The 24,668-nt window shown below is 39.9% G+C and overlaps 1 protein-coding gene across 2 annotated transcripts; it reads left to right on the top strand.

The window, feature by feature from the left end:
* The first annotated feature begins 141 nt into the window (after window positions 1-141).
* RPA1 (replication protein A1) lies at window positions 142-23,062 on the top strand. Of its 2 annotated transcripts, none has more exons than XM_088530027.1 (17): window positions 142-185; window positions 685-732; window positions 1,005-1,083; window positions 1,611-1,719; window positions 2,477-2,565; window positions 7,107-7,175; window positions 8,365-8,497; window positions 9,240-9,342; window positions 10,439-10,507; window positions 10,649-10,841; window positions 11,915-12,054; window positions 13,617-13,765; window positions 15,736-15,868; window positions 16,878-17,054; window positions 18,335-18,442; window positions 21,692-21,778; window positions 22,137-23,062. In XM_088530027.1, exons 1-17 carry the CDS (start codon window positions 153-155, stop codon window positions 22,242-22,244), a joined length of 1,827 nt encoding a protein of 608 aa, XP_088386153.1. In that variant the 5' UTR covers window positions 142-152; the 3' UTR covers window positions 22,245-23,062. The 2 variants fall into 2 exon arrangements, with proteins under 2 accessions (XP_088386153.1, XP_088386152.1); XM_088530026.1 differs by having other exon boundaries at window positions 7,107-7,193.
* The last annotated feature ends 1,606 nt before the right edge of the window (window positions 23,063-24,668 follow it).

Below are 24,668 nucleotides of genomic sequence, written 5' to 3'. Positions count from 1 at the left end.
GACATCTAACCAATAAACGCGCTGCGTTGCTGCCGCGCGCTGCGGTGACGCAAGGGGAGCACGCCGGAAGGGGCGGGCCGTGCGGCGGGCGGCGGGAGGATTTAGCGGCAGCGGCGGAGCGCGGCCCTGTGAGCAGAACCACAAGTGAAGCCATGGCCGTGCGGCTGAGCGAGGGCGCCATCGCGGTGAGGCCGCCGCGGGAGCGGGGGGATGAGGCCTGGGTCCCGCCCTCGTCGGTGGGGCGGGGGGGTACCGGCCGCTGGGTTTTGGCGGGAAGGGACGAGGTGGGCCGGGTCGGTGACCGGGTTCAGGGATGGGTGTGTTTGTTGGGGGGGAAGTTCTGGGGTTTGGGCCAGGTCTGGTCGGGAGAGGAGGCGGCAGCAGCCAGGGTCAAGCCTGGTTATGAGGGGGGGCCCTGGGTGTTGGATGAGGCCTGGTTGGAAGGTGTTGGGGGTGGTTTGGGTGGAGCAAGGCCCACAGTTTGGATTCCCCCCTGAGGGGAAGGGGGGAAGCTGGGTGCAGGGTCCTGAGCTGGGCTGGTCTATGTGGAGGGTCTTGGCTGGTCCTAGCAGTGTCAGCTATTATTGATATTATTTCTATTCTGACACTTTCCTTTCTGCTGGGCGTCCCCTGAGCGGGAAGATGACACCTCTTTGTGAGTCTCTCTCTTTTCCTCCTCTCTAGGCCATAATGCAGGGGGAGAACATCGTCAAGCCTGTGCTGCAAGTCATAGTGAGTATTCCTCCTTACTCTGTCCTGTCAGCAGTGGCTGTGGGTGCTGCCTTGTAGGGCTGCACGCTGCCGAGCCCGCTCCGCAGAGCGGGACTGGTGTAGCCTTAGTGTGAATGGGAAAAGTAGGTTTTGAGTGACTGGAGCTCTGCTATTGCTATCAGTGCTTGAGAAGAAGGCTAAACAGACTGAGTCACCCACTGAAGATGCGACTTTGCTGCTGAAGTGTTTCTGAATGAGCCACTGAAGACTAACAATCTGGTGTTTTCCTTCAGAATACGCGGGCTATTGCTACAGGAAATGGGCCACCGCGCTACCGAGTGTTGATGAGTGATGGTGTTAACACACTCTCCTGTAAGTATGACAGGCTGCAGTGAGTTCTTACAAGTGTGGAGAGAGTAGTGTTGCCATAGTTTCTGGTCCATCATCTAGGCTTGTAGTGATGAAATGAGTATTGAAGGAACAAGTTATATATATGTAAAATTCAGAACTTGTGTTCTGAAGTGTGTGGCTGTATTTCAGTGCTCCCTTGTGAACTGCAAGCAATTAATTCACTAAAGGACGTAATGAAGACAGAAAGCTGTAGCTAATGTTTTCATAACTGTGGCTTTTAAGAAGTTTAGCTTAATCATTCTCTAACTGAGTGTATTTGAGCTGTCATTGCCTGATCATTCCCCTAAATTTGGGAGGCAAACCCTTATTTTATGTTCACAGTGGTGGTGATTTGTTAGCTGCTGCACTGTGCCCTAATTAACATGTCAAGCTATAGATCTAATGTAGCATCATTAGACTGACTGGAAAAGTTGTGGCCAACTGTAGTAACCCCTCTTAAGGCTGATGTATGGTAATTGTTTCCATGTTTTTTTCCTACTTTTTTGCAGCATTCATGCTGGCGACACAGCTGAACTCTCTTGTGGAAGAGGAACGCTTAGCAGCTCACTGTATCTGCCAAGTTAACAGATTCATTGTCAACAGTCTGAAAGATGGAAGGTATTCATGTTTTAATTGCAGTAATGTTAATGGGTGCTCCATCCTATGTGACTAAGCAGAGGCCAAGTGCTTTTCTTTGGATTATACATAAATAATTGGGCTTGATTGTGCTGGAGGGAGAATATACAACACAAACATTAGCAATAGTAAAAACTGCTGCATGTGATTTTAGTGCAGCTGTATTTAATACAGAAGACTGAAGTAAACAGCAACAGTATGTAGAATTATACTGAGGTTTATTAAAACTCATTTAAAATGAGATGTTATAGGAAAGACATGAAGTTTTGTTACTTAAAGCCTGTGGTCTTTCTTTTATGAAACTTTGAGAGAAGAAAGTGGTGGAGTATTGTAAACTAACAAGTGACTTGGGGAAGTGATTATCTAAATTGTGCAAATGTTTTGAAGAATGGTCACAGAGGTTCTAACTTTTTTATTCAATGTATCTGCAGAAGGAATACATTCTCTGATTCAAGGAAAGTTGTATCCTCTCTTGTAGTATCTGGCTGTTTTTTCAAGCCACTAGGCACCCATTCAGCCTGTCATCTTTTGTCTTTGAAATATTATATTATTTTCAGCCTACTTGTACCTTGTGAGTGGGTTAAGCTGATAGTGGAGAGCTCTTTATTTCCAGGTCTCTTCTCCAAAATATTTGCCCCTAGTGGCTGTTTCTCTTACCTGCATGGAAAGGATATTCACAATATGATAAGACATGCAAAGGAAATGAAAATCTTTATCACTGTCTGCTGTGTGTTTGTAGGAGAGTGGTTATTCTGATGGATGTGGATGTCCTGAAAACTGCAGATATGGTTGGTGGGAATATTGGCAATCCAGTGCCATACAATGAAGGTAGGTAATTGCTTTAGAGAAATACCTTGTCTGAAGAGACTTAAAATAGTCTTCCAGGTGCCTGTTTTTGGTTAACAACAAGCAGGGTGACATGCTGAGTTTTCTTATGCCTGCAGCAATGATGTCCAGAGCTTAAACATCCTTCCTATTTGCTTAACATAAAAAAGACTTTGTTTGTATTTTTGTAAAATCTTAGCTATGGTTGAAGTTTCAGCCTCTGTGATCCTGAAGGGTCTATATTTGTGATAACAGAGCTTTTTATTATTCATACTTAGCATACATTGGTGTCTACCTAGACTTCCAGCAGTATGCAGAAGCTGCTCTGTATCTTATAATGAATAGCCACAGGGACTAAGATCTTTGATCTGTAAAGAAAACAAAAGAAGGAAGATGTAATAACGATCTATGAAACTATAAGATGGCTTGGAGGGGATGAGTAAAGAGTGATGAGTCTCCTCTTCTGTATTCATTTTATGCTCTTTAATTCTTACATTAGCAGGCAGTGGTTTTAAAACAAAGGCTGTACCACGCCCCCAAACAGTGCAGAGCTGAATTATGGAACTTGATGCCACATGATGTGGGTGCCAAAAAATTGGCACAGATTCAAAAAGCAATTAGCCATGAAGGAAAAATCCATTAAAGGCTATTAAACATAATGGTACATCCTCTGCGGGAATGTAGAGTTCAAGAAGCACTAAAACTAGATTGCTCAAAGTACATGGTGAGTTACAGATACAAAAACACAAGCAATATACAGATTTTTTTAAGCACCTGTTACTACTCTGCTGTCTGAAAAAAAAGATGCAGATCTGGGTTGATATTAACCTACTGTGAGTCTCTTGTTTTTATTATGGTGCATAACTGTGTTCTTTATTTTCATTGCTGAACTATTCCCAGGGCAATAATTTTCCAGATGAGTATATATTTTTACCTCAGATGTTCAGAAGTTGAGCCAAAATTGTGAAATATGTTCTGTTTTTTCTAGTTCTACTCCTAAAAAAAGGAGATAGGATAAGTAACATTTAAAGATATTTGAATGGCTCCATTATTGACATTGATACAAGTAATAGCTGAAACTAATCAGCAAACTAGCTTTTTATGGAGGCATGACTGGTTTTGGTCAAAGACAGTAAATATATTTTTAGTACTAAGGGACCATGCACTGCTAACAGTTTTCTGTAGGATATTTTGGACAGTGATAGGTACACTACTGTTCTGCTTAGAAATCTACTTTGGTAACTGAAGTAGAAATTTCACTGTTGCAAAGGCAAAGACATCTTTCTTCATTAACTTCTCTTTCTGGGGAATTAGAGGGGCGTTTGTGAAATGAGCCTAAAGAAGCCATTGTTCCTGTGATAGTTACTTAGCTAATTGCTGTTTAAAAAATGTGTTGACATCTCTGATTTTATGGTTTAATCTCTCAGTTGCTGTAGAGACCAAGCTTTTTCAGCAAAGCTATTGAGCAGACAGTTCTGTCTCTCTCATTTCCTTTGCTTATGTGACACAATAGCAAACTTCTTGCAGCCTATAGTGTCTTTCGGTTCTAAGCATTGTTGCTTAGAAACAACTGATAATATCAGATCTTAAACTGTTTTGTGAATATATCTTGAAGTATAAATTTTGTCCAAAATTACTATGACTTTGATAAAATATCTTTGTAATTTATTGATGTTATTCTCTGCATAGATTGTACTTTTTTCAGCCTATAGCTTGGATAGGTGATAAAGAAACTACCTAAGTTGTAAATGGCCATAATCTTTACATCACTTTAACCAGAAGTGCTTACCAGACTTCATAGTTTAGACTCACAAAAGTTCTTGGCACTGAAGTCCTTAAATTTACATATTATTTGGGGTTGGCACTGTTGCAGGTGCATGATCACAGTAAGTGCACTCTTGAATTAGATAAGTAAGATTGAGTTTGATGTGTGCTGTATGCTGCATTTTAACACTGACATTATTCTGTAGACTTCATAACCTTTGATTTGGTATTAAGTAAGGTCCCAGTTACAGAAGGAATAGCTTAGATCAGGTATGTCCAAATCAGCCTTTCTGTTCTGCTGGGTTGCTGTTTTTGTCATAAAGGTTTTTATATAATGGCAAAGGGTTATTTAAAGTTACAAATTCTTTAAGTTCTTTTACATATTGACAGGTGATATTTTGAGGATAAGCGAGCTAGTGCTGAATGAATATCATAAGATCATTTTGCTGTTTTCCTGAATGAACTTCAGATATGTTTTAAAATAAGTCCTATTTTTAGTCTTATTCTAAGTTCAGATTTCATTGCTCAACCTAGGAGTACAGAATATTCTCTTCTAGACTATAATACCACAGTAGGACCTAAGGAGTGAGAAGTTCATCATTTACTGCTCAACTGTAAAGCCACCAAAAACTAATCTGCTGAACAAGGAAGGCAGAGACTCAGTCTTAATACATATCATAAAAACTTATTGGGCAGTGTTTCACAGTAGTATTGAAAATTAAGATTGAGCAGTTTAGTTCTCAGTAGAAAATAAGATAATGTTATTAATGTCATTCATCTCACTCAAATTACTCTGATGTTGGAATGTGTTTTTATTGTAACAGTTGTTTGTTATTTATGTTTAATTCCTGCCATTAATCCTTCAGCATTGAGATGTTTGGTATATTTGTCCATTCATTTGTCATCTTCCTTTCTCCCCTTCCTGCTGTCATCTTTTGGTGTCTGTTCTTTCAAACTGCATTTTTCTCTTCCTTGTGTGCTGCCACTCAGTGCTGGGACAGCTCTTCTGTCACCAAGCACTGAAGGAAACCTGTTGATAATAAACTGTTGGAACCAAGGGATTACTGTTAGACTGCAGTTAGGTTAAAGGGGACTAAGTGACTGGCTTTGGCCAAAGGTTTGGAGCTGAGTAACTTGACACACAAAACAAATGTTAGGCATTTCAAATACTTTTTCAGCTTGATTTTTAATACAGGAGTCAGCTTTCTGAGGTTTATAAGTGGTCTGTGGGCCATTAGCCACCCCCCAAAAATTAAGAGCATCTAAACTCTTCAGGCAAGAAAACTGGAGTTTCTGCTGCTTCTAAACTTAAACACATTCACAGATATGTTAATATATTCTTAATATCTTCAGAAATGCCAGACTGTGGGTAGACAAGCATTAAAACATGAATTTGTTACACAAATCCATATTTACCTATTTAAAAATCCTAGTGAAAATGATTTGAGACAAAAGCAGTGAGGGAAATCTGTTACTGTTTTATACACACGTTCCTGTTCTTTTTATTCTCGTGAATTCTTTCCAACCATTTTCTCTCAATAGTCTTTTATACAAAATGGATTTGGGGTGTTGGAGTGACCCTGACCGGGGGGTCTCTGCATCAGAGGCAGGTGAGCAAGGGTGAGCCCAGACTTCTCCATCTAGTGGATTCTGCAGAAAATACATATTAGTGCTTGACGTCACGCTGTTGCCAGGGAGACTGCTGCCATCAGTCCCCGTTGTGACTTTACTGCGGCAAATTAGAGGAGCATGTTGGTTTTGTGTGAAGACCTTGTTTGGGATTAAAAATAACTAGAGGGTCACTGTTACCTCCTCGGTCTGCTGGGTGGCACGCATGCAGCAGGGACACCTTGTATTGCTCAAGTTTCTTAACATACTTCTGTGCCACCTTTTCCTGCTGTTCTATTCTGGGATTTGATGCTTTTGTTCCCTGTGATATTTAGGGGCTTGGTCTAATCTTTTTCTTCCCTTCCTTGGGACTATCTTTCTTCCCTCATGCCAAGTCAGCAGGTCTTTGTTCAGGCCTGGGACCTCCTGCAAATTTGTAGCTTGAGTTAGCTGCATCCAGAAAGACAAAAAGGTTGGATCCTTACTGAGCTCCAGGCAAAGTATGAAAGGAAAACACTTATTTTCATAAAATCCAAGTATTTGGACTGTAGATCAATACCTCAGTGTAGTTGCACCATGCTCACATAACTTTGATTTAAGGTTACTGAAAGTCTTGGAATCCACAGGTGTGCACTTAGTCTGGTGTTAGTCCTGAGAGGAACCATGGTGAATGCAGAGACGAGCCCATCATCCCCATGCTAACTATATACTGGAAATAAAACATTACAAGCATCTTGTTGTGGGTTAACTTCATATTTGACTTCAGCCCAGTGCTTTTTTTAGTGTTCTCTGAATTTTAAGAGATATTTCTGCTACAGTTTTTATCTTAGCTTTTAGGTGGTAGTAGTCAAAACTACCTGTCAGAGCAACAGAAGCCTTTAAAAATGGAGAAGTTGTCAGGATTACTTCAATGCTGTCCTCTTAAATAACTGTCAAACATGAATCTTTCCAAGGTAGAAAGTTCCTTAAGGAAGGATCTGGCTGAAATTCCTCCCTGGTAATATTGTGCACAAGATAACTTACTACTGCTGTCTCCCAACTCCTGAATTTTAGTGTGCATCCACAGGGTTAACATTGTTTTCATGCTAGCCCTGTTTCGGAAGAAAAAGGTTTAAGGGTAGTCTCAATTATTGTGCTCTCTACTAAATGGTCTCGTTCCCTTTGATTGTCAGGCCAGGGGCAGCAACGTTCTTCAGCTCCAGCAGCAAATGCTGCACCCAGCAAACCACAGCAGCCGAATGGTAATGTATCAGCAGCAGGTAAGAGTAATTCTGGGCAGGACTTCTGCAATTTGTTTGGTGCAATGAAAAACTACAGTTTCAGTTTAAAATAGTTCGTTTCCGTACCAGTGCTGGAAGAGAAACAAGGTATTGAAGACTTACCACTAGCTTGAAGAGATGAATTGTTATAAGAGACTATTTTATGACTTAAAATACTTCCCCTGCCAAGTGGGAAGGAAGTAGGAAGGGACTTTGGAAAAAAGACTTGCTTGCAAAGCTATGCAAGCTGAACAACTAGTCTGATGCAATTTTGCATTTTTGAAACTCTGCTCTTTGGATGCTCAAGTAGGCTGCAGTTTGGAGCTGACCAAAAGGTGTGTTATCAATGTTGAGCTATTGAGGCCAAACAGCTCAGGTGTTACAGGACAGAAATTAATTTGAAAGTACATCTATAAATACAATTTTTGATGAAGTTTTTCAATGGTGAGATACTGAAAAAGTCAGTCAATGTAAATGTCACTCTGTAGACTTATTTTTAAAGAAAAAAAAACTATCCAAGTCCTGACTTTCAATGAAGTTTTAACCTATCTGTGTTCTTTCCCAAACCATTTAAGAAATTTTGAAATAATAGGACTTACGTTTACTACAACAGAAAATGAGCTTTTCTTAAACATGACTTAAAATTCTACATTTAAACTCTAGTCTCTTTCGTGTATAGAATTAGCAGTAGTGCTGTATGTAAAGAAACAGTTTGATTTCCTTAATTGTTTCCCTAAATGTTGTAGATCCAAAGCTTGATGTATAGTGTTTTAGCTCAGTTCACAGCTAACCAACTGTTGGCTGCTTAAATCGTGTTCACCTGCTTGATCCTGGAGACATCTCCTTTTCTAGTGTAAGTGCTGTAAAAAATCTGAGTATTCTGCAAAAGTTTCCAGCCTAGAAAACACTTGTACCCCAAAGCAGGAGTGCTTGAACAAATAGTTTATAGAAACTCAATATGGTGCCACCATAGCAGGGTGAGTGGAGCTTTAAGTGCCTATCCACAGTTAAGTGTGACCTTGGCTTCTGTGCAGCTTCCCATTGCATAGCAAGAAAAATTCTACAGCTGAACTGTGGTGCCCAATGTAGTTCCAGATTTTAACTTGGCTTTTGGCTGTGTTGTTTTCTTCCCTCCCCCCTGAGATTCTGATTTCTGTTATGTTTTTGGAAGCTCCCACTGCTCCAAAGTACCATGCTCCCTCCAAGCAGTTTGGGAAACCAAGTGCTCCCAGCTCAGTGAAGACACCATGTGGCTCCCAGTCCAAAGTTGTGCCAATTGCCAGCTTGAACCCTTACCAGTCTAAGTAAGTTATTTTTATAGGTATTTAAATGTTACAAGTGCAAAGGAGCAATGGCTTATTTTTGCTTTCTCATGTATGATCCTCTGGCAAATCATTCTTTATTAAGTTTTCTTGATTTCATCAGCCAGCTTCAAACCAAACAAAACAGCCCTAGAGGCATGGTGGGGTTTTTTTTGTGTTGTTTAATTTTGTCAACAATTTGATAATCTTTTGAACTTGATGGGTTTTAATTTTTTACTTGAAAAATAAATTGTCTTTTTTGGTAACTTAATGCTAAAACAACTAAGTAAGCTGTTGACTTCAGCTTCTGTTTAAAAGCATGAGGATGTAGTTTTTGTGAATAATGTTTTTAAGTTATGCAAGCTGATTTGCTTACCCATGTTAAATATAAAACCTCTAATTGGGCTCTTGAGTTCTAAAATGGCTTTTCAGTACAGGCAAACTGCTATATAGGGAAATGTACCTGAGAAGAGTAAAATACGAGGCCTACTTCTATGCCGAAGGATTGTTCACCGTTATATCTACTGGATATTTTATGTCCGGCTTTGTTGCTGCTTTCTATATAACCTCATTTTTAATGGTCTAGGCCATTAAAATAGAAAGCTGCAGAAAGGCAGGTAGTATTGCTAAGGTTCAGTGGAAAATTCCTAGCTTTTAAATTGTGACATTAAATTTACAAGCCTTTGGAACTTGAATGTCTTCTAAAAAAGAGGGCATAGAATAGTGATTTCTTGCACATTTTCAGGTGGACCATTTGTGCCCGTGTTACCCAAAAGGGCCAGATCCGCACGTGGAGCAACTCCCGTGGTGAAGGAAAGCTCTTCTCTATAGAGCTAGTTGATGAAAGTGTAAGTGTTACGTTGAGAAAATTATCATGTATGCCAGATACTGATGAACCCTTCATAAAGACAGAACAGAGGAAATGAAGTATGTTGTAAAAAATGGCATTGTATTATGGCTGAAATTCGTACTCCTGTATTCAGTAACCTGAACATCATCAGCTTTTATTCAGAAAGAAAAGTCTTAAATATATGGCATTACTGGTTACTTTTCATTGAAGTGTGTGACTAAATTCTTGCAGTTTCAAAATATAGTTGTCTATGGAAATTGACAACATAATTAGATTTGTAGTTCCCTTTACATTGAGAAAGAAGTCTCATCTTTGCTTAAATACCACGTTATAAAACAAGGCGTAAGGGAACTATCACCTCCAAAATATAAGCTTTCACTTTTTATGAGAAAATCGGAATATGAATTATTGTAATACTAGGAAATTTCACCTGTGGTTTGTTTGGGGAATGGTATCTGGTTAATCTAACTAAACTTGCAGTTTGTCACCCAAACCTCTCATCAAATTACCGCCTTCAGTTGCAAAAACAAACAAGATTCTGCAAGATTATATATAGTAGAAAATGTGAGGTTAATATTACAACATGTTATCATCAGCCATATATTTTCTCTGCATGCTGTCAGCATTCACATTTTTTAAAAAGTAGTATTTATATCTAGTGAATCTATAATTGTTATTAATTGTTACTTAAGGACTTGACATCTTGCATAAGCAGGAGATACCACAATACATCTGTGCGCTTGCATGTAGAGCAGAGTGATCTATTTGAAACGTGGGTTTTTTGCCTGTAATGGAATACTGTTATTGCCAGCTTTAAGTGTATCTGTTCAGAGGTTTACGTCTGATACGTAATTCTCTTGCATTTCATTTTGGAGCTATAGATACATTAATGAAAATTAAATGTGAGAATAGAGAATCACATGCAGAATGTCATTCTAGGTCTAACTACAAATGCAAAGAGGTTATTTTTTCCACACATGCCTGGAGCTAACCTGACAGACCACTCTGTAGAACGGGTGCCACTTGAACATTGCAAAGATTTATTTTTTGCCTGCTGAATTTCAGTTCTGACCAGCTCTCCTGTTTTCCTGCAGGGTGAGATTAGAGCTACCGCATTCAATGATCAAGCAGACAAGTTCTTTCCACTCATTGAATTGAACAAGGTACAGTAGCATTGTACTTTCATAGACTGACATGAGCTAAAAAGAGGAGCTTAAGCATAGCAAGGATTTTTAAAGGTGAACACAGTCTATTTTCCCTGTCTGACTTCTGATAATACCCTGTTTTGTTGTTTTCTCCTGTAGGTATATTATTTTACCAAAGGCAATCTGAAGACTGCTAACAAGCAATATACAGCTGTTAAGAATGACTACGAAATTACATTCACTAATGAGACTTCAGTTGTGCCCTGTGACGATGCCCAGCATCTTCCATCTGTTCAGTTTGATTTTGTATCCATCTCTGACTTGGAGAACACGCCCAAAGACTCAATTGTTGGTCAGTATAAATATCAAAATTGGAAACTGTGAGGCTCGAAATTTTATTTTGTCGTGAACCCTGGGGAGGTAGTGAGTGTACGGTGTTTTATGGGCCCTTGAATGAAGTTATCCAGTGCTGGTTGCCATTAAAAAAGCCTCAGGTAATTTTACTGTTAGGATGTCTTTGTCCTTTTCTGCTAACAATATATACTGATTTATTTGCAAATTTGTGCTTCAAGCTAAAGACAGCAAATGATACTTGTTTATTGTGCACTGAAAAACTCATTGTTTTCTGCAGAAAAGGGCTGAAGGAAAAAATGTCCTTGCTCAGCACGTGTGCATTTCATACCTTCCATGGTCTTGCTTTCTTCTACTATCTAATTATCTCTGTAGTGATTTTTGGCATAATTCCTTGCATCCAAGTCCAAGTTGCATGACTGTTTTGGCTTGCTTTGTGAAGTATTGGGGGTTTGTTTTTCTGTAATTTGTTGGACAGAGTATTCCGGAAAAATCAGAGGCTTGAGTGGGGGCGGGAGTTCTCAGGTTTCGCAGGCACAAGATGCATGTGATTCAGAAGCACTCAGCTAGGAAATTTAAAGGTAGATGTGTATTGTTGAATGTGGTTTATTGTTAGGGAGCACAAGGTGAACTGTGTTAATCCTTGCTTCCCGAACATGCAGACCAGTGAGGATGTTAGTTTCTTCTTTATATTATAGTCGCTTTGAAACCTCTTGGTTGAGACCCGTTCTTGAGCAGTAAGGGAGTGTTGTAGGGTCAGGGTTGGAGCCCTTTGGCAGCGTGGGTTGGGGAAAGGTAGTATGATGTCTTGGTATTTTTCTAATGAGATTTGCGTTCATGAATATCTTCATCAACAAAATTAAAGCAAAAAGAGTGCTGTAGTAGAGCTTCTTCCATCAAAAGCATTCCTCCCCTAATATATTCAGTTTCCACATCAGTTTTGATATGAATAGGGGAGATAAGATCTTACAAGCTAAAAACATGCACTGAATTAATTCTTCTCTTTGGTCTCTGCTCATGTGCCCCTATTGTGACCCTTGAGTAATTCTAACTAAACCGTTACTGTTTCTTCAGATGTAATTGGAATTTGTAAGAGCTATGAAGAAGTCACTAAAATTACAGTGAAATCTAACAACAGGGAGGTGTCAAAGAGGAATGTGCACCTGATGGATACATCTGGGAAGCTGGTGACAGCTACGCTGTGGGGAACTGATGTACGTACCTATTTTATTTGTTTTTCAAAGTTCCCTTTTGTAAGGTGAAGAAACAAAGGTGTGGTATGATCTGAGATGGGCATAGCACTGTCTGAGGTGTTCAAGGAGTCAGGGGCAGAGAGGAGAAGGTGAAAGACTGTCTGGTTTCATTCAGGTGCGATATTCTTAACCTTTCTCTGACAAACTGCTGACAAGATCTGACTAATGTGTTCTGAACAACTGCAGACATTGTCTCAAGCCCAAAGACCAAAGATAACAGACTTCTGATTTAGAAAAGGATATGACTTGTAGTTTGATTATGGAAAAGCCCGGTAGCTACAGCTGTCTCATTTTAGATTAATTTTATTCATAGCATGGGGTATTTGTTGCCCTGCATAAACTGTTGCTTACCTAGAGGGGCTGAAAGGCTGTATCTCAAACTGAAAGTGTAAACATCCGACCCGGAGTTGAGAGGCTGGATAGTTGTTAAAAAGGATAAAGAAGCCGCTTACTGCAGACTACTTTATTTTCCAACTGTACTATGGATGCTTAGGTATTTATGTTCTGATCTATAAAATAGGAGGGACCCTGCCAGTTTGACAGTGGTGCTTTATAGCTAAATGATCATCAAGTACACGGATATTGGAGGTATCTAAACACTGTTAACTATCTGCTGATATAAATGGAGTAAACTAAACTTCACTGTTACAAAGTTCTGAGGCTGGTGCATCTCCCTGTAGGAAGGGCTACTGGCTGTTTGATTTCTGGTGTAACTCTCCAAGGAGAGATCAGGGATGTGCCTTTTTACAATGTTAAATCCATTTTCTTACTTGTAGAATAGTGGTGTTTACAAGCATTGAGGGGAAGGTGGCTTATTTAAAGCTGTGTGATTTGCAGCTGGTGAGGTTGGAATTCATATGCCCCCATAGTAGTCAGTACCTTTATTGCTCGGATATGTGTTCTTTATGCATCTCATGGATCCTTGCTGCTTAAGTGGTATGGGATCCAGAAGAAAATATGCCTTTCAAAACCCTTCTATAGTACCAAGAGGTTCTTGTTGGGCAGTGTCTGTATGTGTGACTTCAGTCACCACCAGTTTAAACAGCTTTAGTGTCTCTTTTTGAGGTTAAAACTGAAAATGGAGTAACAATGAAAAGTTTTGTCCACATGTCTAGGCTTCTTGCTTTGTAAACAGCAATAGGCTCAATCAAGCCAAGTAAAGAGTGATTTAATCTTCTGAAAAGTTTTCTCTAGCTAAATTTCTCCTGTCTGGTGAAGCCTTCATTGTTTAGACCTATCCGTCTTTCTAAAATGCTAGTGTAAAACTCCTGATGGAGGAGACCAAGTCCTTTCTTTCCGAACCAGTGGTCTGCAGCTGTTCTGTATTAGGATCCAAGGATTTGGGGATTTTTTTTGCCTTGGTCTCATATAAACTCTTAATGATATAGTTTAAAACTATAAGTCTTAAAGGAAAATAGTTTAGTTTAGATTTGTTCTCTTGTCATGATCTGTGAATTATGACCACAAGTTCAATACCATTTACTGCAGTGTCACTAATGTTTTTTGTCTTTTCACACATGCAGGCTGAAAAATTTGATGGTTCTAGACAACCTGTGATAGCCATCAAAGGAGCCAGAGTCTCCGACTTCGGTGGTAGAAGCTTGTCTGTCCTGTCCTCAAGCACAGTTGTCATCAACCCTGATAGCCCAGAGGCTTTTAAGCTCCGAGGATGGTATGACTGCTTGTGTTGATTCATTGCAGCCTGCTGTGGAATCTCTCTTTGTTTCTCTACTATTCTCTTTGTTTTTCTGTACTCCAGCAGTCTGTAGACTGCTGAAAAAAGGGAGCAGAAGATAAGGGTTCTACAGTTACAGAAACTTCTCAAAATCACTAGGGACTGAAAGGCTGTCTTTTTTAAGCTGTTCAATTCACAAACTTGTAATTCCGTGACAGATCTTGAAGAATTGGAGTAGGAGTAGCGTATGCTGACCCAGAGCCTTGGAAGGCAGCATGAAATCAGGCTTTTGACTAACTCTGCTTTCTGAGGTGTTAGCTGGGAGACCAACATTTTTTTTTTTTCCACAGGCTTTTTCTGTTATGTGGAATCTGCTATGTACTCAGATATGGACTGGAGGACTGTGTCAACTTCTTGCAGACTCTGTTCCTTACCTGATATTCTTCAGATAGTAACACTTTTATCTAAGTCACAAAGCAAAGTAGCTTCATAGTGACATGCAATTGCTTCTAGGGTAGGAAGTTACTCTGCTCTCAGTGCACCCCATGCCACTGTTTTAGTATGTACTAATAGAGGACAGTGCCTAAAGCATTCAGCTTTATTAATCCAGTGTTTAGGTTCTGCCTGAATCCTCCACACATGGATAAGTTGCTTGGGTTGGCATTCTGTTTTGCAAATAGCCCGTATTTTTTTCTGTGCTAAAGAGGGTTGTTGAAGATAAAATTGATTGTGGGTCTCAGATATTACTGTGACATTTTCATTAAGCTCAGGTTTTGAGTCCTGCTTGTGTGTGCAGTCTGTGGATTAGCAATACGGGCGCACGTTGTGCTGCATGAGGACAAGGTGGCATGTCCTCCCAAGAACTGAAAAACTACTTGATGAGAAGCAAAAGCGAAGAGGAAAAAAGTTCAAGTGCCCTGTGTTTTTTCTATAAGACCACGGGGGAAAATACCTGTGATCTAAGATTCTGGCTTTCTGGCCCTGTTCTGAAAGGGCATCAAATCTGAACAAATACCTGATAATTCAGCCCAGAAGATGGCTGAGCAGAGCCACTTCTCAAACCTGTTGGTGCCACTCGGTTCACCGACATGTCAAGACTTCTGAACGAGTTTTTTCCATCATCCTTCTCCTAATGTAATCTGAATCGTAAGCAGGATAAAGAGCATGATAATTCAGCCTCTGGTTCTTCTATTTTATTTTAATACTCTAGAGATCTTTGTGTGAGGTAGGACTGACATGAGGAGATGTATATTTGAGCCATGACAGCTGAAACAGCTTTGCTGAAAAACAATGTAATGCTATGTATAAAATATGTAATAATATGGTGCAAGCTAAAACCAGCAGTCTTTCTGCAGAGCTTACACTCAAAATTGGGCAAGATGTGATTCAACTACTAGTCATGTTACTATACCCAGGTGGAAACAATTCTTTAAAACAAAGGCAATTGTGCCTGTAAAGTTTCAATAAAAAGCCCTGTTTTCTAAAAACAAAGCCACCTGGCTAGGATGCTAGTACAACCTTTGAAAAGCAGTGCTTTCTTATTTTAACATGGGGAGCATAATCTGTTCCATGCTGTTTTGTTTTCCTTTCAAAGCTGCTTCAAAGATAATGGTACCATGTAATTTAATTTTAATTGTGGAAATATCTTGATGCCCTTAAATCTTGTTATCTGACTGCCTTTAAGAAGCATGCAGTGCATGGTTTGACCACTAGCTGGCAAACAAATAGCAGCTATACAGAACAAAGCTGCCCTCCTTTTGTGAGTTTATAATATACTATGCTAATTAAGCCAGAGTATTAACTTATTCTGAAATGCTATTTTTGTTTGCACTGTAACCGTTTTCTTTGAAATCATTGATTTTTAAAGAAAATCCCCCTTGTATTAAATATATGAAACAAAATGTAAGGTTTTGATCAATCTGTGTCGTTTGCTATCAAAAAGCAAAGTGTACCCTTTATGCTTCCAGGTTTGACTCCGAGGGGCAGCTTTTGGAATGTACCTCCATCTCTGATGTGAGGGGAGGACCTGCGACTGGGGGAAATACCAACTGGAAAACTCTATTTGAAGCCAAATCTGAGAACTTGGGACAAGGAGATAAGGTAAAGCATGGCAACTGAATCCGAGGCCAGGCTCTGTATAGTTTGGGCATGGAGGAAGCTACATTTCATACAGGTGTTCTGCCCAGTGGTTGAGCACTATATGCTTATTTTTTCAGTGTGTAGGAAATTAAAAAACTAAATTCAGAAACATTGCAGATGTCACAACATGATACTAAAGTTTGCAGGAGAATTGAGCCCTGTTGTGTAAATAGCCAATTGCAAAGCTGTTTCTATAAATAGCACAAAGTATTATTGGAGAAAGAGGTGCATTAAGAGGAAGTGGTTTTCAGGGGTACACAATTGGTCAATAGACAAGCTAAGAGTAAGACCCAGGTCTCTGACATTCCAGTCCAGTGTTCTGTCTAGACTTATACTGCTTCCTGATTTATTTATTTATTTCAAACTTAAGTGCCAAGCCATTCAGGATACTTGAAAACTTCTCTTTGAGGGAGAAACTTCACCTGGAATTCAGCTATTTTATGTGAGATTTCTTGCATATGCTTCTTAAGCAGCCTCTGTTTATCTGTTGAAAGACTTGATTGTGGTCTTAAGCCATTAGAATGACTACTTTTGTATGGTGAATGGGTATTTTGTTCTGTGGGTATAATTTAACCAAATGCTTATCTGTAACACTCCACAGTAGGTTTTCTTTATTTGTACTGACTCCCAAAAGAGGCATAGGAAAGTGCAAAATCTTAATCCTGTGAAAAATGGAGATTTGAACAGAAACAATGGGAAAAAGCAAATATGCTTTATCTGAAGCAAACCTGGCAATTGGAATTTCTCTCAATGGAAACACAAAATAACCTTGCTATAAGGACTTTAATTAACATAATGGAAGCCTGGAAATCATTGCAACAGAAGGGTTGATTTACAGTTTTCCAATAATCCATATCTGTTAAGCCTTTTAATCCTAAACATCCAAATATGGATACCAGGCTTTGTAGTTAATTCAGAATTAGAAAACATTGAGTATTTTGAGGCTAATGTTGCACACTCACCCTCCTAGGCGGATTATTTTAGCTGTGTGGGCACAGTGGTACATCTGCGCAAAGAGAACTGCATGTACCAGGCATGTCCCTCTCAGGATTGCAATAAGAAAGTGATAGACCAACAAAATGGACTGTACCGTTGTGAAAAGTGCGATCGTGAGTTCCCCAACTTCAAGTACCGCATGATGCTTCTGGTAAGTAAATGGATTAGAGGAGAGGATGCTTCTCACCACCTTCTTTCCTTGCACAGTTTAAAAAAAAAAAACCCTTTTCAGAGAGTGTGGTGATAGTGTTTTTCACCTATCTATGGTGCCTGTGGATTAGAGGATACTTAAATGGTTTGTATGCTGCACCTGAGTGAGGAATGTTTCATTGAGCTGATTAGCAGTTTGTTTTCCTAGTGCTCCAATTAAAAGCTTTGCTCTTTGCCAAAAAGTTGATGCTAGCTCAGTTGATTTTGGTTTCCAAGTGTACTATGCAGTGCAGAGTACAGATGGCCTACGCCTCTTCAGTAGTGAAGATAAACTGAAGTAAAATGGCATTTCTGGAGAGCAGTAATTGCACTTTTACAGCTGCTACCTATATTTAGTACATTCTTTTGTAGGTATTGTTCTGTCTCATGCATTAATGGAGCTGCTTCTGAGCTGCTGTCTGAGGATTGTTGTTGTGATGCTTGCTTACACTGTGAGCATTGAACCTTTCTCTGTTTTACATTATAAATTAGAAGTTGTATCTGCTGCTTAGAAATTCAGTGCCAGGCGGGCATGCAGAGAGAAGGGAGCTATCCCTGCAGTCTCACTGAAGCACACAATACTCCCAAATAATTTCTAGCAGGTAACTTCTAGGAATACATGAACTGCTTGACACAGCAGAATCACTCTCGGAGAAAATAGAGGTACTGAGGGTACAATCACAGGAACAACTTTTCTCCTATTTTTCCATTCCTAATTATCAAAGCAGCCAGGGAATGCATGAGGCTAATCCTTGATCTTTTTACTATTCTTTCATGCCCTTGAATGTTTTGGTAGTCTCCTCGTATCATAAAAAGCATATAGTATTATGTTCAAGTTCTCTTGTATATATTAAGTAAATGCAGGTTGCAGTTTTGCTGGTGTTACTCTTGGTTATTGCCATTCTGGGTTGCCTGTTCTTGCTCACAGCTCATCAGTGACAGCAGAACAGAGCTGAACCTCCATCACTGTGTACCAATATCATCGTGTTGGCCTTTCTCTGTGACTCAATTTATAATGTACTGTCAATATTAACTTGCTTTAAATTACTATGACATTCTGTGCAGCTATAAAAAGAGCTGTTGCCTTCCACCCTCAGTGAAGAAAGTACCTACAGAGCATTGGGCTCTCCTAGTTACTTGAAATAAAATTATCTTCAGCTCTAAAATGCATTTTTCTTTTGTGTTGCTTTTCTTGAGTAATGTACAGCTGGATGAAGTCACTTTTTCTTTTCCCCCTTTCAGGTGACTATTGCAGACTGCCTGGAGTATCAGTGGGTGACTTGCTTCCAAGAGTCAGCAGAATTCATTCTTGGGCAAAGTGCTGCTTTCCTTGGAGAGCTGAAGGAAAAGGTAGTCCATCAGCTTACTGCTTTTTTAGCAGATGTTTAGAATTTGAACTATACTTCACCCATCTTACATGACTGTCCTCAAATTTCTTGTGTTTTTCTGATCCCTCTGTAAAGAAGTTGTTCTTATAGTGTTATTTTTGAGGGCAACTTGGAGAAAAAGGTAAGGTGTGTGGTATCTTAGTGCTGATCCTGCAGGGAGCGTGATCTCATGCCTGTGTATACACATAGCACTCAAGTCAACAAAGGTAGCAAAGGAACTGGGGTATGTTCATGTAGTTTTTATGGAAGTATTGACTTTGTTAAATACAGAAGGGGCACATGAGAAGGTTATTCTGCTGTATTTGGCAAGAACTTGATCTTGCCTGTGCCCCGAGCTGATGAGCTAACTCGGGCCTTTCAGTTAAAGATTTTTCCTCCAGATGTTGGACTTCAGTATCTCTTACAAGATCACAAATCATTGCTTCTCCCTGCTCTGAAGTTCTTGGCAGGGACTTGTTTACTCTCCTCAGGATTATTTTCCACAGGCCATCTGCCTGGAGAACAGAGATTTCCCCCGTATTTTGCTCCCACAGTCAGTCTGTCTACCCTGTCTACCTCTGAGCTCTTTTGGCTGTTAAAAGCTGAAGATCAGCCTGTCCTCGTCACCTGGACCTTGAGAGACAGCTGAGCACTTGTGGCTAGTGCTACAGCCCTTAGAAGGCTGACAGATTTAATACATGCTGAATAAAACAGAAAGGACAGGCTGTTTAATCATTGTATCTAAACTAAAAGAATCTACAATGTTTTACCCGGGAATGCTAACAATATTATTTCTAATACGTTCCAAAAACTTGTTTACAAAACCAAAAAGTTCCAGAACACTTTGTATGCATCTTTTTAAGTAGGCAGGGAGCTTTTTGAACTAATGTGCGTTAGCCCACTTCTCAGGCTCCTTATTTTTTTTCCACTGAATATCATCAGAAACTTTGTGGGCCAAAAATTATGCCTTAAAATAGGTCATTTGTAGAGTTACTTAACTAATTGTTTCTTCTGACAGATTAGAAGGGGGTTTTTAAGGTAGTTGTAAGTCCTTAAACAGTACCCAACAGTATTTGGTTCCCTCTGTGCCTATAGGCTTCTCTACTGCATTTTCCTTTCCTCCCACCAAAATAATCTTTTCCTTTCTAGTTGCCAGCTACATAAAGTATATGTTTTTAATTATATGGAAAGCATGAATTCTTGAATGGTGTGTGAGCACTGGTCTAGAGCACTTGCTGTGTTCCCAGCTAAGGCTACAGCGTAGCAGATAGCAGGGCTCTGTGGATATAGCAGTTGTTGGTAATCCTGTTTCTTGGCTGTGGGAGGAAATGAACCGGGAAGGATTGCGGAGTCTGTAATCGCGGCTGCCCTGAGGCACGCTTGTAGACCCCATCCACTCCTGCAAAGCAGGGTTAGTTTTTCTATAATTTGCAGGCAAGAATGACTCTGGAAATTTCTTCTACTTTTACTCTTTGAGGTAAGTGATATCAAGCTGGTGGTTGTTGGCTGCTAAAAGTTTGTGTGGTGTCATGAAGGCTGGACACCTCTGCTCTGTTGGAAGATATATTGCCAGGGTATTCTAATTAGATGTGCTTGCACTTTTAAATTAAATTTCCATTTTCAGACATTCTTAATTTGTCAATATTTTCTTTCTTCAGAGACGCTTAATCTCTGCTAGAGTTCAAACAAAATTTCCTTGTCATTTTTAAAGCTGAGGGGACCTGGATGGGGAAGGAGATAGCAGTTGCAGTGAGGATGCAAACTTGCAGTGTCTTGTGAAGAGCTGAGTAGTGGAAATGGCTAGGCTAGAAAATGAAACACAACATGGAATGAGCCCTTGACCAGCAATGCTTTGTGTTCCCGAAGAAATTGCTTTTGTTATGTTCATGAGCCTTTAAAAAAAGACCTTGATGCATTTTCAGTAAACCTGTTTTAGTGGGGTTTTTTTAAAGATCTGATGCAGTGTCCTGTGAAGTTGATAGAAATCTTTCCACTGCTTAGAGTGTAAGTGTCTAAACATAGATACATCTACAAAGTTTTTCATCTACTTTTGTCATTTATTCCCAAAACTTGGAGGATAGGTAGGGTGACAGTGGCTGGAACACTAACAGTGTTTTCCACTCACTGAAGTTTAGTCTGACAGAGCTAAGAGAAGCCAAATGCTTTGCAAAGTAATTTTCTTATCCTCTAATCCATGTGATGGTTAGAAGAAAATTTTTAATATTCAGAAAGGATATGCCTAAATTGTGCGGTCTGAAAACTAGCTACTCCTATTCGCCTTCATTTGTTATGCCTTTCTAGATCTTAGAGGAGTCGCCTTATATTGTAAAATAGTGCTGCATACATTAAAAATGACAAATGTAACTCTTGGAATATAAGAGAAATTGAGATGGGTTCAACTCCAGATCAGATAGTCTATCTGCTTCCGGGCTGACTGATCCAAAGTCAAGTGCATTTGCTAGATACACATGCATCAATACTTATTTGTTTATATCATGGTGGGGCTGTGGAAATTTTTTTTGAATGTCAGGAAATGTTTTTACAACTAATTTATCAGATTAGGCTGCTTTTCCCAGTCTCCACAACTTGTCTGATTTGTCCTTCTTGTGCTGTTCTTGAGAAATGGCACGTGGTAAAGTGATGCCTATAATAAATAAAGGATAATGTTTAGTATTCATGTGCTGATTAGAGGAGATCATATTAAATTAATAAGGTAAACTATTTCTAATGAGTATAAGAGCATATTCAAAACATACAGTGACTTTCTTATGCAGCAGCCTCATAAATAGGTCTGTGTCAGGATGTGAAGGTTACATAAAGTCTTGGTGGACAGGCACAGAGACTGGATGTCTTAACAGGCTGTTAATAAGGAAATAGTTAACTCTGCTGTGGTCATAACAGACCATCAGAAATTGCCACTTGAGCAGTATGAGAATCTCATGCAGACTTGTACTATTTTCATTCTGTTTATTTGGTTGCAGAGTCAGCACAACTGTGGGCTATTCGTTTCAGCCAGCTAAAACAGTTTTTAACTTGAATTCAGCTTTCTCTTAAACTGTAAGTTACAGTTTTGGCATCTAAAATTTGATAGAAAATTCAGGCCTGCCAGTGTGATGCAGTTAGTCACAACATTTTCTCAACATCTACAAAAGATGTACTTTTCTGAGATCTTCTGGTACTACCAGCACCTCGGCGTGTCAGCAGCTAATGTCTGTCTTTGTCCTCCTTGCAGAACGAGCAGGCGTTTGAGGAAGTGTTCCAAAATGCAAACTTCAACACGTATGAGTTCAGGATCCGCGTCAAACTCGAGACCTACAATGTAAGTATCCCCAAAGGCAAAGAGCACAGCATGTGGCTTGCATGGTTAGACTTGTTTCCATAAGAAATATCTTCCTCTCTTGCATGTGGGGAGAAGTTTCTGAAGGCAGGTGCTCAGAGCAAGTGCTGCCTGTCGTTAGCACCAGAGTGTTGAAGGACAGATCCAGTGTCCTTCTCTAATGCTCCCCCCAAGTTCATCCAACCTGGTATTTCAAATTAAAACAACGGAGATGCTCTCAAGTTGAAGTCCCCAGTGACCCTGATACCAAGAGCAATGAAATACTGGGGCAAAAGAAGGTTAAACCAAATGCCTGGAGCACAGAGCTTTCTTCTTTACATGCCGTTTTTCTCTTTCAAAGGATGAATCTCGCATTAAGGCTACAGCACTGGATGTCAAACCTGTGAACTACAGAGAATACAGCAAGAGGTTGATCACAAGCATCAGGAAAAATGCTCAGCTTGGATGAGAGGGCTGGTGCTGATTGATCTGAAGCCAAAGCTTCCACTTCCAGGAAAAACTCAAGAGATAATGTTAAATTGATTTCTCCCCACCCTGTGTGAGACGATTTGGCATTAGTTACACCATGCATGGTAGTCCAGTGTAGTGGGCTGAGTGATTTAATGCATTTCTCTGAACATATGCTACTGGTAGGTAAGATTGCACTCAAATGGCCACGATATTGTAGACTTCTGTGGTCAATTAAACTAGGATAGTGCTTAAGAGAACTCTTCTAGACAGATTGCCAGTGTCTTTAGGCAAAGCATTCAGAATGTCTGAAGTAACTTTGCTTGCTTGATATAGCTAAAGCTAAATTCTATAACCATTGCAAGGAAGTAGTGACAACCTTAGCACTTGGACTTCCTCGGCTAAAGGTAGGAGGAAGACTGTCATACAGTCTTCAGATACAGGCTACAAAGAACAGGTCTATTAGCACAAGTTAGCTCTCTTCCCTAGAATTCAAAGGCTTTCCCTTTCCATAGGTGCCATGCAGTTAATGCTTGGAATGGCAATATGGTAGAATTATTAATCAAAGACATATCTCTCATATCTGAAGAATATCCTTCCTTCAGGGTTTAATAGACTGAGTCAGATGGGTCTGATATTAATCAAAATTGTCTCTTCTGAGGAAAGCAGATAAGCATTGACTCTCCATCCCCCAGGGAAATCCAGACAACTACAAAGCATTGCTTTAGTTTTCAGTTCAATTAATACTATGTTTTGACTGATTTTAGCACATTTCTTGCCTACATATACTTTGTATGTTTGTATGTTCAGTTTCTTTGGTTTTATGTGTAATGTTAATCATAAAGAGGTCTTTAAGTGGGGGGAGCTTTGTTTCAATAAACAGTTTAATTCCTACATAGTGAATTTTGCTTTCTTTGAACACCAAAGACTTCTCATTACTGGAAAGCAATTAATTAGCTTTCATAATAAGCATTCACTTGGGGGAGATGTTACCTTATTACAAACTCTTAAGGTTAGGCTGAAGAATGGAGACTTCTATGCCTGATGTTAACAGCATGGAAATGCAGTGATATTTTCACCATTTCTGTGTCTGAGAATGCTGATGAGCTGGCACTTCTGGGATTTTTATTGACGTTTACACAGCAGTCTAAAACTAACCAGGCTTTGAGATTTGTTCAGACATAGAGCTAGTACAGAAAACAGTAATTATGCTACTGGGCTTTTCAGTCAGCAGAGCATGCTAGCTCTGTGTGCTCCTAATCACATTAATTATGTGTTCCCTGGCTGCAGCTCACAGCTTGGCATTTGCTGCACAGCTCCAAGCATCCAGGCAGTGCTGCAGTTGGTCTCTGGTAGCAAAACTGAAGTTTGTTTGTTTATTTTGCACCATAGAGCTGTGTTTTCTTCATGGACTCATTTGCTGCCCTCCTTCCTGTGACTTCCTGTTTGTCATCTTAAGGCTCGGTATTGAGGGTCTGTAAATGACATTTCCATTGATGGGCATGAAAGACATTATCCTGGGCCCATTAGTCGCACAAACAACTCCTTCCTCTTTCTGGATTCTGAGGATCATGACTGGGTGGTTCTGCTGATACCTGGATTTTTTTCATTTTATTGAAGTATTTGTTCCCTCTGACCTTGCTTGTAAAGCATTGACTAGAAAATTACAGTCTTCAGCACGGTTCTGGATTGACAAATGGTAGGTTAGCAGTGATAATCTATCTTTCCACTCTGCTAACCAGTTTTTTAGCTCTGCCTCCTGCCTTTGATCCCCCCTGCCCAGTTTGAGGGGGCCAACAGCAAGTGGTAACGCAGCACGTTCCTGGAGGTGCTCTCAAGTCTCGGGCCGCATCAAGGCTTTAAAGTTTTATGGCAATTTGTGCTGATTTGGCTGGAATTGCAGCATTATGAGACTAGGTAGCACAGCTGGCTCTACTGGGACAGCCCTTTCTCCTGGAGGGAATGGTGTGATGCTGCCTTGGCTCTGCCGCATCCGGAGCAGGAGCGATGGAAGGTACCAGCGCTCCAGAGGATTAAGGTGAACACGGGAAGGGCTGAATGACCTTGAGGATGGGAGCAAAAAAAAGAACTGGGAGTTGATGTGAAAAGTCCTTTACTTGAGAACTAATAATAATAAAGCCTGCTGTAAAGTGGATGCTCATTAGTGATTGAAAAATAGAGGGGTTTTAAGCATGCTTTAATCAGTATGTGATAAGACATCAAGCTATGTAAAGCAAGGTATTTCTAGTATAGCTATACGAGTATGAGAGTATTATATAAGACTCTGGTGAGATCTCATCTCAAATGCTATGTACAATTCTGGTCTGCTCCATATAGAGGCAAAAAACCTCAGCTGGGGTAAGTACAGAGGAGGACTCGAAGCAGAGTAGGAGATTGAAGATCTTTTTTAGGAGGGGCCTAGAGG

The sequence above is a fragment of the Tinamus guttatus genome, unplaced genomic scaffold, assembly GCF_059628265.1.
Source record: "Tinamus guttatus ecotype Peru unplaced genomic scaffold, ASM5962826v1 Tinamus_guttatus_pri_ptg000356l, whole genome shotgun sequence".
Lineage (NCBI taxonomy): Eukaryota > Metazoa > Chordata > Aves > Tinamiformes > Tinamidae > Tinamus > Tinamus guttatus.
The sequence above is the reverse complement of the archived record's forward strand: the minus strand, read 5'-3'. Positions and strand labels throughout refer to the sequence as shown.

Bases quoted from the DNA above. Each gene is read 5' to 3' on its own strand.
- RPA1 (XM_088530026.1), top strand. From the start codon at position 153: ATGGCCGTGCGGCTGAGCGAGGGCGCCATCGCG. The intron at 733-1,004 runs GTGAGTATTCCT...GTTTTCCTTCAG, and splicing joins AGCCTGTGCTGCAAGTCATA to AATACGCGGGCTATTGCTAC. The intron at 10,508-10,648 runs GTACAGTAGCAT...TTTCTCCTGTAG, and splicing joins CACTCATTGAATTGAACAAG to GTATATTATTTTACCAAAGG.